The sequence below is a fragment of the Polypterus senegalus genome, chromosome 2 (assembly GCF_016835505.1).
Source record: "Polypterus senegalus isolate Bchr_013 chromosome 2, ASM1683550v1, whole genome shotgun sequence".
Classification (NCBI taxonomy): Eukaryota; Metazoa; Chordata; class Cladistia; order Polypteriformes; family Polypteridae; genus Polypterus; species Polypterus senegalus.
Window position 1 is genome coordinate 192,732,113 of NC_053155.1, and position 16,448 is coordinate 192,748,560.

The 16,448-nt window shown below is 39.6% G+C and overlaps 1 protein-coding gene across 3 annotated transcripts in view; it reads left to right on the forward strand.

The window, feature by feature from the left end:
• The window catches only part of si:dkey-100n23.5 (cyclic AMP receptor 3), a 676,569-nt gene extending 664,413 nt beyond the window's left edge, over window positions 1-12,156 (forward strand). For all 3 annotated transcript variants that reach the window (XM_039745090.1, XM_039745091.1, XM_039745092.1), the window contains one exon: window positions 9,290-12,156. In XM_039745090.1, coding sequence (XP_039601024.1) covers window positions 9,290-9,457 — 168 coding nt within the window. In that variant the 3' untranslated portion in view covers window positions 9,458-12,156. The remainder of the gene's footprint in view (window positions 1-9,289) is intronic.
• The last annotated feature ends 4,292 nt before the right edge of the window (window positions 12,157-16,448 follow it).

Consider the following 16,448-nt stretch of genomic DNA (forward strand, 5'->3'; position numbering starts at 1 on the left):
GAAGAATCCACTGAACAGTATCATCTCCAGACAGAGGAGCAGCTCCAGCAACAGACTACTGTCACTGTCCTGCTCCACTGGCAGACTGAGGAGATCATTCCTCCCCCACACTATGCGAGTCTTCAATTCCACCCAGGGGGGTAAACGTTAACATTATACAAGATTATAGACTGTTATACCTGCCTCACACTCTCCACCTTGCATTTTTTAACTTGCAGTGCATTTTTATCACTGTTTAATTAATATTGTTTTTATCAGTATGCTGCTGCTGGAGTATGTGAATTTCCCCTTGGGGATTAATAAAGTATCTATCTATCTATCTATCTATCTATCTATCTATCTATCTATCTATCATCCATTGAGAATTAAATGGAAAAACCACAAGGGTCACAACACCTAAGAAGCCTGCTTGGATCATTTAAGCTTTTGACATAGGAATTTACAGATTAGTACCTGGAATGACGTAGCTGCTAGCCTACTGGACAATGTGAATGTCATATTGTAATGTGAAAAATGTCTATAGGCGCTCATGCTGATAGCTAACATTTGCCATCAACTAAACAGCAGAACTAGTATTGTACTTCCAGTAAACAAATCCTAGTCCATTTTTTTTGTTGTTTCTTGAATTACAAACAGTGTGTTGTTGGCTCTCTTGACACTTGTGAGTGAACATTCACTTTGAAGAATCATATGAATGTTGCAACAGCATCCTGAATCCCTGTCATCTACCTTTGGGACTAGTTTGATTTTAGAGACAATTAAAAAAAACTAAATACCCCTCAGCTGGCTTCAGTATACTGGTTTCCAGTTCATTATAGAATTTTTGTATAGATTTTACCCCTGAACTATAAAACTCTGAACCTGAACAGTCTGGAATAACCATTCATACAGTTTGTCATATGTAAACCTGTGTGGAACCAGAGATGTTTTTAAGCAAGCCTTTTTGCTACTCCAAAGCCATTTAGTCAGTGCTTGTGGAACTTTGCGGATCTGAATCCTAATGTTTGAATAGACAATAACAGTAGTAGACAAAAGCAAACATTCAACAAATTTTTTTTATTTCTCCTTTCAAAAAAATTTTTGAACAGTTCAGTATCAAAGCCATTGACATATGACTTTGATATATACTTAATTTCAGGTTGGTTAACAGAGGACAAAAAAGAGAGAAAGAGATATAGATGGGAAGAGGTCGTGATGGGAGTACCTCACAGATCTTTGTGAGAACCATTACATTTTAAGATTAACAATGATGTGTTATGTTGAGATATATAAGAAAACTTCTGAAATGTGCAGAATTTACAAAACTGATGTAAAGTAAAATAAAGAGAAAGGCAAACAATTTAAGTCTTCAAAATTGAAAACAAATCTGGAAAATGCAGTTTAATATAGACCAGTGCAAGATGCTACATGCAAATAAAATGAAAATTAATTATAAATAGAAAATGAGCAATGGAGATTTACAAGAAGTAATCTCTGAAAAGGATTTAGTGGTTTACGTTGATGCAGTATTCACAACCTCCAGGCAATGTTCAGAAGCAATTAAATAGGCAAATAAAATTTTAGAGTTATATCATAAAAACTCGAATTGGAGAACATAATGATAAAACCCCATGCCGACTGTGTATTTGGAGTACTTCTGGTCACCACAATGCAAAAAATACATAGAGGCTGTAGAAACTGTGAAGATAATAACTTACACCTGCATCTATAACTAAAGAGTATGTCCTAATTTAACAGACGAATGAAACTGAACATAGAAGGATACATGGGGGCAAGTTCCAGGTCTTCATAGGTATCGATACTTTGATTAACCTAATCTATCAAATCTCCAACCATTAGTGCACTTGTGAACATCATTAGTGATTAGGTAGAGTTCATTAAATGAAGAAAGGACTTTTTCATATGAAGAAGGTTTTGTTTCATCTAGTAACAATAACTGATTTATGTACCGAATGAGAAAACATAAATGCTTGTCTATCCATTGATTTTCTTTACCAACCCATTCCACCACTTGAGTGTAACAGAGCTGGAATCTAAACCTGAAGCCAGTAGTGCAAAGTAAGAGTCAGTCCTGGGAGGGATGCCAGTCTATCTCAAACCAAACTGAGACACATATAGCAACTTTCATTTACTCTGAATCAGTGTAACCACATTTCTGGAATGTGATAGGAAACCTTTAGGAAAAAAAACATGAAAACTACAAAGTTACTTGGACAGAAATAAAACTCTGACCTCTGGACTTGTAAGGCATCAGCAGTAACCACTGTCTGGATGATGTGGCATCAGCAGTAACCACTGTCTGGATGATGAATTTGAACTTAATTACAGAGCCTATAAAAATGATTCACCCCCTTAAGAGTTTTCTCATTTTATTGTTATATAATATTGAATCAAAGTGAATCTAATTTTATTTTACATTGATCAACAGAAAAAGATTCTATCTCGGTACAAACACATTTCTAAAAAGTGTTCTAAATTAATTACAAATATAAAACACAAAATAAATGACCAAGCAAGTGTTCACCCTCTTCAAGTCATTATTTAGTAGACGCACATTCAACAGCCCTAAATCTGTATACACAGGTCTCTATCGCCTTTTCACATCTGGACACTGCAATTTTTCCTCATTCTTCTTTACAAAATTGCTTAAATTCTGTCAGGTTGCATGAGGATCGGGAGTGAGCAACCTTTCTCAATATCCAACCACTAATTTTTAATTAAATTGAGATCTGGATTCTTTCTCACCCACTACATCATAGTTTTTAATTAAGTCTTTCCAGTGCAGCTTTGGCTGGAAGACAAATCTCCTCCTAAGGTGCAGGTTTCTTGCAGACTGCAACAGATTTTTCCTCCAGGATTTATCTGTATTTTTCTACATTCATTTTACTTTCCACCTTCACAAGCCTTCTAGGACCTGTGAAAACAATGTGTTTTTGATGAGGTGATGTGTTTGGCTGATGTCAGACATGGCATTTAGGGTATGTCCACACTGTTGTGTTTTCAATTAAAAATGGCATTTTTAAACCAAATTGATCTCTGGCCATACTAGCGTTTTCACAGTGTTCACAAACATATTTCCACCCACAATAACATTATCAAAAATGCTTATAACCTAACCATTTGCCTACACTAAGCATGTGCATATTTGACAGAAACGAGAAGTAGCAGTACCCTCCACACTAGACATTCGTTTGCAGCTTGCATTTACATAAAGACAAGGGTAACACATTTTAATAAGGCAAGCAAAGTGACTGAAAAGATGCAATGAGGAGGATCCAATCAGGGAAGGGACACATAATATGCATGAACTTTTCCTAGTGCGAATAGAGTCTGAGTTTTCAAATCTGTTTGTTTTCACCCACCCCACTGCAATGCTGAGACAGCATTTTCAGAAATACACAGCCCTTGAGAGCGTTTTCAAAATTCTGCAATATCGGGTTTTAATAACTCCAGGGTCCTGTGGACAGTAGGTGAAAGTGGAGACTAATGTCTTTGTATTTAAACAAAAGCAGTAGTGTGGACCTAACCTTAGTCTGATTACCAAACGTCTCAATGTTGGTCTCATCAGTCTTTATTACCTTCTTCCAGGTGACTTCAGAGTTACACATGTGCAAACTCTAGCTGAGATGTCTTGTGCATTTTTTAAACCATGTATTCCTCTTTCCCACTCTTCAGTAAAGCTGCAAATGGTAAAAAAAAAAACCCAAGCAACACTTGGTGTATGCACAACAGTCTCCAATCTTATCCACTGTAGGTTGTAACTCCTTCAGAGTTCTCATATGTGTCCTCCTTCACTAGTCTTGTTCAACAGTCACTCTGCTTTTGTGGACAATCTGCTGTCAGCAGATTTACAGCTGTGCCACACTCTTTCAACTTCCTAATGATTGATTTAATGGGATTCCATGGGATATTTAGTGACTTGGACATTTTCTGATATCCATCTCCTAACTTGTGTTTTTCAATCACCTTTTTGCAGAATTGCTTGGAGTGTTCATTTGTCTTCATTACGTAGGTTAGGCCACAATACTGATTGACCACAAGTTGGACCTTCCAGATAAGGTACATTTCTACCACAATCAGCTGAAATCCCTTGCCTATAGACATGTGATCTCTACTGAACTAATTATATGACTTCTAAAACCAATTGGCTCCAGTGAGGATTTAGGTGTATCATATTAAAAGTAATGATAACAATGCAATCTATCATTTTCTGTTTTATATTTATAATTAATTTAGACCTTTTTTAATGAAATCTAGTTACACTTTGACATTAAGGAGTCTTTTTCTATTGATCAATGTCAAAAAATACTTTTTAAACTGCTGTTATTCAATGTTGTACAGTAAAAAAAACAGAAAATTTCCAAGGGAGTGAATATTTTTTATAGGAACTGAATTAACTAATTAAACAAGCTTTACAGACAGTGGCTCAGTGGTCAGATCTTTTTTATTTTTGGATCTCCTGTATATCGAAGCTTTTCCTTATTCTTTTGCTATTTTTTTATGATTATTATACTAGTTGTGTATACTGTATGAATCACCAGGGGGCACACCACCGTCCAAACCCGACAAAGGCAGACATGGGAAACAAGTTCAGGACACACATTTTTATTTTTTATTTTTTACCCATGGGAAATGCCTTCCCCCGTTTCCCACATGTAAAGCTCAGTTCCAGTGCAGCAGAAAATACAAAGCACACTTCTGTCTTTTCTTCCACTCCAGGCTCCCAGAGTAGTGGCTGCTGGCTCCTTTTATAAGGCACCCGGAAGCCCTCCAGGTGCTTGTTGACCTAGTTCTGGCAGCACTTCTGGGTGTGGTGGAAGTAGTGGAATTAAGGTCTCAGCAGCAGCTGCAGCAGCACCACCCCCTGGCAGTGCCCATGGAACCCAGCAGGGCTACAACAAAGTCCAGCTCCCATGGAGCCCTGCAGGAGTCCAAGGCACCACTGCAAGATAGGGGGGCTGCTACCTAGCACTCCCAGGTAGGTAATGCTCTGGTTCTTCCCATGTACAGGCGTCCCGGCAGTATGCCACACCTGTTATGTACAACACAAATGGCCTAGTAACACAGAGGAACTATATAAGAAAGGCCAGAGTAGACTGTTTTTTCTTAGTCTCTTTAGACCATGAAACCATCTTCCAGGTGACCTCAGAGTTGACTACGCATGTTTAATATGGGCAATGACATCCTTTACATGTTCTATAACTCTGTAAAGTCTAGTGCAATTTATTATGCCCACCGAATCAAGAAGCTGATTAAGAAGACAGTTATCGGATGTACTCACAACCCTTTGGAGGTATTAGCAAAGGCAGAGAATGAAGACAAAATTGATAGTCATTAGGAACAATCCAATCTATGCAAATACTTTCAGCAAACAAATTATTCAGCAGACTTATGTGAAAAAATGTAACTTGGGCTCCTTCTTATTTAGACCTTTTACAGTAATACATCACTGTGACTTGTGACATCCAAATTTTCAAATAAAGTACTCTCTATCTATCTATCTATCTACCATGTACTATAAACTGCTGTTGTTCAAAGTGCACGGTACTATAAAACGTTTAATTGATGAGGTTTCTTAGAAACATACGACTAAAATCAGCATATGCTAGCTACTGTACCTATAGAGCCTTTATAGCAAGGTCTAATCCTTACATTCAGCATAGGCCATATTCAAGGCTTCAACTGATGGTGGCCAGAGGGTGGTTGTAGATTGTCAGTCTTGGATTGACTCCAGTGTTGAAAGAATCGATCAAATATAAGCAGCTACCTAGGCAACAATTCATACTGGGAAAATGTTTCAAAGACTATAGATAACACTACTGAGTGGCCTCCAGTTCTTCGTACATATCATTCAGGAGGGGAAATTGAGCCTTGTTCAGACTGTTTTTTGAAAAGATGGGAAAACATTTTTAGGAGGTGGAAGGACTGTTTTGAGTCAATCCATTACCCAGTAAACGTACTCCATTAAAACAAGTAATGTCCTACTCTTTCTTATGGATTAAGGTTAATCAACACTTCTAAGAATTCTGCAGTTAGTTCTGTCATCCAAAGTGGGCAAGTCTTCAGAGACAGAAGTGAGTTGGCTAAAGATGACAGGAAAATAGATCACACTTATGGCACACTTAAAATGTTTGCCTACACATGCACACTTCTTAAGTTTTAATTTTAGGTAAAAGCTGCTGAAGTATACAAGAGCACTGAGATTTGGTAGATGATCTGCTGGACAATGACATACAGCAAATGCTACACTGGAGCTGCTTAAAACCAAACATTAATGTCATGGAGTGTACCAGTCAAAGCCCAAACCTAAGTCCAACTGAGCATAAGTGAGATGACTTAAAATTGCTTTTCACAAATGATCCTCATCCAGCATGATGGAGCTTGAGCAATTCTACCATGAATAAATGGGCAAAAATCCCCAGTGTCAACTTATGCATTGCTCACAGGGATGTGTGAATATGTATGCCATCGATTATGTGGTTTGTTTTTTTTTTTGTTTTTTTTTAAATGTCTGGATATTATTCACTTAGGCATTATAGAGTACTTTACACTGATAGTTGCAAAAAAATTCAGTTAAAAACATAATGGTTTCATACTGATAAAATACTATAAAGTCTTACCAAGTCCAAGAGGGTGAATAATTTTCATACTTTCTGTACCTCAGCCTCTTTTTGAATGCCTATGATGGGGTACTTCAGTGAACACTCTGACCACTAGCCCAACTAAAAATGAGTAATAACAGTTGTCTTCCCTCAAAAATGTATGAGGTGTTTCGTAGGAGTCTGTTAATTTAGACAACATGTCTGGTGGTAAACCTAGTAAAAATATATGACTGTGTGGCATGTCATGTATACTGGAAAAACTTTATTAATATGGCAGCCAAAGTGCTGCAGGGACCATATTTACACGTTGTCACACACGTGCGAGTAAGAGGCAGCTAAAGGGCTTGAGTAACTGTAATACTGACTGACAGTGTGCTGACTGTCTCTCTCAGTCTCTTACAGACCATTCCAGGGAAATCCTGCCAGGTTCCAGCGTCGCTGATGATGTCACTTCCGGTTCCGGCATAGATGACATCATTTCCTTTTCTAGCCCCTAAAACCACCATCTTACCTCCACTTAATCAGTTCTGTTGTGGACTCTGGACTATGCACATTTGTGCAGCCGGGAAAACAATATATGGATGGCTGCCCCAAATCTTTATGATGTCTTGGTTTAATTCTTATCACAACATATTAATGGTTATACCCATGCACATGATATTAAGAGTGGGCATTGCTCTCATAAGTGTGTCTTGTCAAACTGTAGCCAGTTATATAAGGATTCTAATATGGAGTTCTGGTTAAGGCTTTGGAAGCTAATTGGAAAAAAAAAAAAAAATAACAAATTGGATATCAAATGTTATACGTTGCCTTGGATAAATGCATCTGCTAAATAATAATAGCACTTGAAGACTCTTGTTCTGTGCATATCTGTGGAACGGATAATAGTTTTTGATGCTATGTTCTTAGTAGCTAAGAAAATAGCAATAGTCTTGTAGGTGTCCATTTGGTTTAGAGCTCCTTACTTGTGATAGTCAATTTTGTATCCTTACCCTTTAGCACTTTTCCTAGACTGAACTGATGTTTACACAATTATGTTGACCTTCTTTGTAAGTCACTTTGTATAAAAGCATCTGGTAATTGATTAAATGTAAATGCAAATCATAAAGTCCATTTCACATCTTCCAACCATGATCTCCTATTCACACTCAAATAATTTGCTCCTGAGCTAGAATGAAAAGTATGTAGAAATACTCTATACTTCAGTTTTAAGAATTAGTATGAAACTAGCAAGAATGCAGGCATTTGAACACATACTGTTTCAGTCTCTGGTTCTGAAGTGGGACCCAGGTTTTTGGATAAAGCATCTGGTGTTTCATGCTCTCACTCTTCCTCCTCCTTTCTCTGCCCTTGCTAAGATCCGTTGCCTTTTCTCTAATTTTCCATGCAAGGCCACTGTCACTTTGCTTTAGTACCTACTATATAGTATGAGTGGTGGGCCCAAGTTATATGATGACAACAGTGACCTACACAGCTACTAAAACAAAGAGTTATTTGTGTGAATAGGTGATGAAAATTTCCCCATTACACCCTAACCAAAGTTAATGTGGGCCGTCTGGATGCTAAGCGACTACTGAGGGTGACACAAGTTTATAGTGTAGTAGATTTAAAATTTTTTTTTGAGACAATATAGTAGCTTGCTCAATTCCAGATAATTGGCCTCAAATTCAACTGGTATCATTTAGTGCAGAGAATAATGGGAAGGCAAGGTCACTCTGTTCTAAAGGACAGGAAACTGTGACATGGGAGCAGATTACTGTGTAAGAATGCAGAGACTGGTGAGAAACTGCTACTTTCAATTCTCACGTTTCATTTCAAATGCTATCAAATGCCGAGGCTCTGGATAGGTCTTAGATGTGAATTCTGATTATGGAGTTCCTCTAGGTCCACATAAATTTCCATTCATCAGAGGCTGAGAAGGCTATGTGTGATGGCTATAGAACACTAGCTGTTAGTTTCGCAGCAACCTCTTGTTAGTAGGGCTTTGTTGAACCCATATGGTAGCAGCAGGATATAGTAAAACTAAATATGCAGACTTTTTAGGAGATGTAATAATATTTAATTTCTGTAAATGGAGAAGTTGCTTTTTTCCTCAAAGACACACAATTACTTTGAAATTATCAGCTTCCTGAACCTCTTCTCTCTCCCTGTGTTTCCCTGCTTTTGTGCTTGTATCACTTTCACTAAGTATCATTTCTTTTAGTTTTGAGAATTTTTGCTTTAAAGAATAAAAGTGATAGGGCACAGTTTGGTTAATTGTTTTTTTTTTTTTTTTCCTTGCACAAGTCATACTTTTGCACAGCCTTGTTCTTGAAAGGAAAGATGGCAGTGAGCCTGTGCAACATTTATACTCTGTACTTAGGGATTCTTTCATCATTTTGCTTATTGCGTATAAATGAAAAAAAAAAAAAAGATCCACTTCACAAAGTAAGTTGCAATTCAGGTTATCTTATGAAACATATGGCTTTTATGCAAGAGTTGGCAAATCACATTGTCACTGCAGTAGGTAGAAACACAGAGAGAGACAGTGTTGATTCCTCGCTGAAATTCTATTCTGTATGCAGAAGAGTGGAAAATCCCAAGGGTGTAAGGAAAGGTAGGTCACACAAGGAAAGCAGTGGCCATACTGGCACAGGAAGAGTACGATTTATTTATTTATTTATTTATTTTCCCTTGTTTCACTACAGCTGGCTCTTCACTCCCGTTTCTGTGACAGGACTCTGATAAAGGAGTACCGACCTGGGTCAGTGCGCTACATGCCCCGGGCTGAAGGAGATTCCTCAGATTCAGGAGACGACGATACTGCTGTGCTCTTCTACTCCCCAGCGATGACTCTTAAGGACAGGGGGCCGTGATGCGTGATTGGTGGCACCGCTCCACCAGCGAGAGTGCGAGCTGCCTGTGTGAGGCGGAGAGGACAGCCTGGGAGACACTGGAGACGAGCTGTCAGCCTTCATTATTAATTCCCAGCTCTTAATATTTAATGTCAGAGAACTGCAGCCCCCCATGCCGCTGCAGAGTCATCAGACATTCAGAGGACATATCAAGCTGAGTTCCGGAGGCGGGAGGCGGAGGGTGGGGGTGGGTTTGGCTAGATTGGAACAGAGCGATTGCGAGCAAACGAGAGGGAGTGTGAAGGCCGGGACTTGCTGGCTTCTGGATGAGGGACGCTTGACCTGTTCCTGTGTGGGTATTCAGTATTTTTCAGACACATTGTTTAAGACCCTGAAACGTGCAATAAGAATTTTTTGTGGTCAAAGATTTAAAAATACATTTTGAGCATTTATCAGTATGAAAAGAAGCAAACACATGAAGCATGCTTCCTAATTATTTGTGATACCTTTTTTAATGGTGGTAGTTGCATTTTCGAATGGCTTGTCCTTCAGATAACTGCTGAATTTTGAGAGCGTGCTTAATCTTCTAACAAGTCCACGTTTTTTTTCTTCCTATCCTTCTATTGTTGGTTCTTGTTCCCCTTGCAGTGCTGGATAAGTCAAAGAAATCAAATCTTTCTAATTACACCTCCTGACCCCTCTTTTCTGGATGGATTTCAGGTGCTCAGCACTAACAGTCCATCCAGTGCAGACAATGATCTTCCAAATTTTTTAGCCTCTGCTATTTGTGAGCTTGTTAAATTCACAAACAACAGTTACGCATACTGATTCATCTTGTATCTGTCAGCAAGGGCGTTGACCCACAGCGGCCTGACCTGATTTTTACCCTGAAGCTTCATTTTCAAACTTGTCTTTGCTACACTGGTCATCAATGTTTAGTATGCTAGCCATATGAATTCTGTGAAATAAAGACTGTGGGCAACACCACACTTGGTACTATCATTGGTTGTATATTGTGGCAGCTTAGAATTAGAGAGATGGCCAGCACACTATCTACCACAAAGGTAAGTTCTAAAAGCTCATAACGGTAAAGGAAATTAATTTTTAAAAAATCCACTAGCCGATACAAAACTGCAGCGTAAATGAAGGCAAGTGGTTCATCTACAGAAGCCACCTCTTTGGCCTCACACCTCATTGCATTCTTAATTTACACTTAACACTTTCACGTGTCAGTCCATTACTCACTAGGAGAGAACTGATTGAGTTTAAATAGTCTGAACGTGTCTGCTTGTGCTTCTTCCAGAACTTTGCTGCAGATTCTCAGGAGAGCTCACTTTTTCACACGTTGCTTTTCCATATCTGAATTGAAATGTCCATGAAAAAAGATAATCAATACCAATACCACGGATGACAAAGCGTGTTGTTTTTACAATGTCATTCAAATTACCACTTTCATTGATGCATTCATGAAATCTGAACCATGTATGAGTAAATATTCTTGATTTCAAATCTCCCAGATATTTTCAAGTAATTTCTAAGATCTGCCTGAATTGCATCATTTAAACTAGTATTGCCAAACTCGAATCCTCAAGTTAAATATACTTTTATTTGTTAATGCAGGAAGAACATTTCAGTCCAGCAGCCGTAGCATTTTCCATGTTGCTTTGTCTTCCAACTTCCATTAGTTAATGTATTACTTTTTATATAACACAATGAAATAATAAAGTTTAGAATATCTGAAAAATGTTAATTTCCTTCTTTTTCAAAAATGTCAACAGCTTTTAATATCTGGGTCATATCATATCATATGTTTCTGGACTGGCACTTAAAGCTACTTGTGGGGATTACTATGCACACGGTTAGGACATTCAAATAGAAATTTTTACTTAATTTATTGATGTCGACATACACTGCACCTCCAACTCTGTGTTTTCTCTATATATTTTTAATTTGTCTATTCATTTCCAGAGTTCATGTTTCTGGTACAGAGTCAAGGAGAGAGTGTGTCTATATCAGGCTGTAAGGCCAGAATGAGCCCTGGACAGGACAATAAACCATCACAGGCAGGCCATACTCACGTCACTTATTCTTGGCTGAGAGCCACAAATCAGCCCGACTGCATGTCTTTGAACAGCACTGAGAGAACAAGTGGCCCCAAGGAATATGCAGAACACAGGGAGACCAATGCAACACCTCTCTCTGCCCTGGACTGTTAAGGTCATTTGTTTCTGCAATAAAACTCTCTGTTCATCCATTTTCTATTCTGGTTTACCCATATCAACAATTGCAGAGAGTCTATCCTGGCAACATTAGGCAAAAAGAAATGACAAACCTTGGGCAAGATTTCAGAGCACACTCATACAGACAACTACACTAGGCCAGACTAAATTCACGAGTTAAAATAACACTTTGGGAGAAAAAGCTCCCCAGACATAAAAAAAGACATGCATACTCCACACAGTGCCAGATTTAAATCCAATCTCATGGAGCTGAATACTCAACAAAAAATGCAAATATAAGACAATGTGTACAGCTAATAACAATGCATTGTTTCTCCAATTATAAAAAGTGAAGGCAAACTCCTTTAAAAGTAAAGATTTCACTGGTAAAATGCCTAAGATCATCAGACCTGAGGATTTCTTTTTCCTTTTAACATGCTTAGATACAATGAATAACTTACTGTGAACCATAATTCTAACTCGATAAAAAATTCACCTTGATAACAGTATGTATTGGTGTATCTGTATTTCCATCTGGTTGTTATGACTCTGTTATTCCAACAGTTGGCACATCATATACCATCCATCCATCCATTATCCAACCTGCTATATTCTAACACAGGGTCACGGGGGTCTGCTGGAGCCAATCTCAGCCAGCACAAGGCAGGAACAAACCCCAGGCAGGGCACCAGCCAACCGCAGACATCACATACATTTCTACTAATAAAATGCTTTGCACTTGTCATTTCAACAGATGCTGCATCACAAACATTAGCATTACTTTTACAAATCGCATACTAAATGATGCATAACAGAGACACATTCATTGCATTGGTTGTTCCAACAGATGGTGCATTACAGAAATTTGCAGTAATGCATTTACAACAAATACATTACTGTTTGATTGACAAATGCAATGCATTGAATTACTACATGCATTACAAAATACAGTCCAATAGATGGTGCACTGCAAACATTAACACCGAGGTCTATGCTGATTACCTGTCTTAGATGGATAGCACAGCTAGTTTTGAATAAAAGGAAAATAATGTACAACCGGTATGCTTTCATTTTGGCAAACTTAGTGAGGATTCACATTTATTTTAAACTAAAGACTTTCACTGCAACCTAAAGAACACACCATCCAACCAGGTAACTTGGCAGGGTTGTGACTGGAAAGAGTAAACAAGTCAGGTCTGCCAGAAAAATTTAAGGTCCAGATTTACCAAGATGGTATCCTGCAGCCCCTGCTGTCCCGCCATCAGTAGTCAAGGGCTGTGACAGAAGGATCAGCTATTAAATCAGTCCTTGTCCATGCTTTTCTTGTAGCCCGAGCAAAGGCTGAAGCTCCCCAACAGTCGGTTCAATGAGGAGTTTAAGGCGCTACAGAACAAAGAATCTACTGACTCCAGGTCAGCCTGGACAGTGTAAAGGTGAGGAAGTGGAGAGCAGGAGAAGGCATGGAGCAGACTGAAGTATGACAGTGTCACAATGTACTGAAGGGGCCAATAATATCAGGGCTTGGAAGATTTAAAATACCTCCTTATGATAGGGCCTAAGACAGAGAATGGTTTCAACTCGTCAAATAGAAGAGCAATAGTGGAGGAGATGTGCTGCAGTAACTGGTGCAGATAAGACAGCAGGAGGAAAGGTTCTGGACTGAAAAAATCTCTGGCAGGCTAAGTCATCCTCATCAGTCCATCCAACTTCATCTGTTGGGACAAAACCAAGACTCAGAATTGTCCTCTGTGTGGTAATTGAGAAACACAGAAGCACATCCTCAGCTTCTGCCAAGCAGCACTGGGGGAAGGTTACTACTGTTGGCGCTATGAGCAGATTATGAAAGCAATAGATGAGGCCACCTCCACTACCATCTTCCATACAGGCACTACCACCCAGCTTGACAGTACAAATGTTTCATCAGTGAAGGTGAAAAGTTCAGCAAAGGCAGCTAAACTCTTCCTCCTCGGGATGGTGGTGGACTGGCAGCTAGAAGCTGACCTAGGTGTACCATGTTGAGTCAAGTCAGGCCAGACATTGTACTGCTCTCAGAAGCAACAAAGCATGTTAGGACTTACAGGGCCTGGGAATACAGAATGGAAGAGGTGTATGAAAGAAGACTAGCCAATATCAGGATTGCAAACAGGGGTGACATGCACAGTGCCTGCCAACTGAAGGGGGCTGCGAGGGATTTGCTGCTCAGTCCTTCTGTAAGGCCCTCAATCTTCTGGGTATCAGTGGATCATGCAAGTGGAAAGAGATCTACCACACAGGCAGCACAGAACATCTCAAAATGGATCAGAAGGAGCGATCTGCAGACAAATGTTACTTAAACACATGTCACCAGGGTCACCTGGGCAAAGGTTTTGTGTAAAGTTAAATGACAAGAAACAACCAAAGACCCCAAGAAGGTGACATCAATGACCATGTGTCTATGTGCTTCAGCAGACATATTTTTAACCATTGGCAAATGTTAAGAAGGTGTCTGAAGTGATACTGGCCCAAGACAACTTCAGTGTGCCCTGGTCTGGTTACATCTGTACTCCAAATTGCTTGTTGCATTTATTTTTAAAGAGATCTCGTGACTGGGGAGGCTATTGCAGTAAGCTCAATTCACTGTCATGTTTCTTGAACATGTTTCTTCTAGAATATAATCTGCTGAAAAGGCTCATTTGCAGATGGATTTATTGCTGTCATGAAGCAAAGACCCCATTCAGCAGCAACGTTACTCATCTTATTGTAGAGTCCCAGTGAGTTCTAGGAAAGCACAACCCAGATTGTTATGCTCCCACTAAAAGTCTCTGTTACAGGTTTTCTCTGTCTAGAACACTGGGCTCCAAACCACGTCATTCTTTGTTTCTCCCAGTAGCCTTATCTGAATATAATCACAGTCTGAGAAGTCAAATACATGGGAAGGGAGGATACATTTAGCATCCACTCAGTACTGATCAGCCATCCTGTGTTCCATATAGTGCCTTCTCACGAGTGCAGTATCATGTGTTTTACAATAACTAAAAATTAACTGACTTGTAAATCTACATGCAATTAAGCTGATTTGTGTTTTCTATTAAAACTGAAGCTCTGCATTATAATCAATTCATTTCTGTCAGCCAAACAAAAAATTCACAGTGCTCTGTACATGTAACTATGTGTATGACAACTACAGTATTGCACTTTATAAAATACTGCACGTGTCAACAGAGGATCACAATCTGAGATAATGGGATACTTTGTATTATTTCAAATAGTGGTTGAGGCTTTGGACTTCAGACCCTAAGGTTCTGTGACCATGAGCAAGTCACTTCACCTGCCTGTACTCCATTTGGGACAACGAAACGAATGTAACCAATTGTAGCTGAAATGTTGTAAGTCATCTTGGCTAAAGTTATCAGCCAAATAGTGTATTTGCTCCAGGCATTCCAGCTGCCCTTCCAAAGGCATGAATTCATGTGAATGTGGGTGAGTGCAGCCCCTAATGGACTGGCGGTCCTGCTTTGTAGCCACTGCTGCCGGGATAATCTCCTGCTCCCCATTGCCCTGCACTGAAAAAGGAGCTCTTAAAAAAATGGAAGGTGTAAATCTCAAGCAAAGGATTGCAGCGACGGAAGCTGGTGTTTTTTTTTTTAATTCATTCTAACAGCTCTTGTGCCAGTAGATGGCGCTGCAAGCAAGACCAATGCATTCGTCACTTCTCAGCCGTTCCGTGTCATTTTAGGCAGTACGAGTGGCAGGTTGTGTGTAAATATGGAGAAGTGGACTTTGGCACATCGCACTTTTATGGCTGAATGTTGTGTTAAAATCTAATCTTTGATCCAAACACAATGTGCTTTATACAGTCAGTTTGGTTGCTTCCTCCCTATCACGACTTGGTGGCAAACTAGTGCCACTGTTCCAGTTTAACCTGAAGGATAAGTGAAGACCATTTAAATGTTGGCAAACTGTTGCATTTCTCAGTGTGTGGGGCTGCAGAGCACCCACCCTCTCCTTCCCTTCCGTCCTTAAGTCGAGGGTTTAAAAGAAAAGAAAATACAATTTAAAGGAGTGGCTAAACTAAACGAGTAAATCAGCTTTGAGGTTTTGTGTAATGAAGCATACAAGGAGTATTGAAAAGCACGGGGGACACGTAAGCATTATCCTCCTTAACACTGACTCACTACATATGCCTCTGCACTTGGCTTCAACGGTAAATATTAAAAATGTCAATTGTAAGAAGTGTAATTAAGCTTTATGACTTTAAAATGTCACTCACGCGGCATGAAAGGTGCTAGTCAAAAACAGCAAGAATGTTTCACATTCAGAAGTGAGCATCCCTTACCAATGTGGCCCCTTTTTGGGGACAATCATGATCACACAGTTGAATAAGAAACGGAAAGCCACCCATCCATTACTGAACCTGTCTGATCCGATTCCACATTTTGACTTGACTAATATGCTGGCCTTTCAACGGGAACCCTTTCCTGAAGACTAAATGAGTGTGGAGAGCTCATGGGGGTGGGCGGGGGTGTAGGCTGCGTGTTTATTCCTTTCGAATTCCTGACGCACACATTCTATAAGCTGCAAGGTCAAAGATAAAGCCCTCGAGGCATGAGAGCACGATGACGGGTGTGGTCAGAAAGCATCCCGCTTGACACCCTTGCTGCGGTAATGTCACAAGGGTGTGTCTGTCAGTGTGCCCGCAGAGCGACAGGCAAGGCACAATAACGCTGGTCTCTGCCTCGTGCCCGTTGCCGCAGACAGCGGTCCCACCGAGGTATTTTGTGAATTTCCCCTTGGGATTAATAAAGTATCTATCT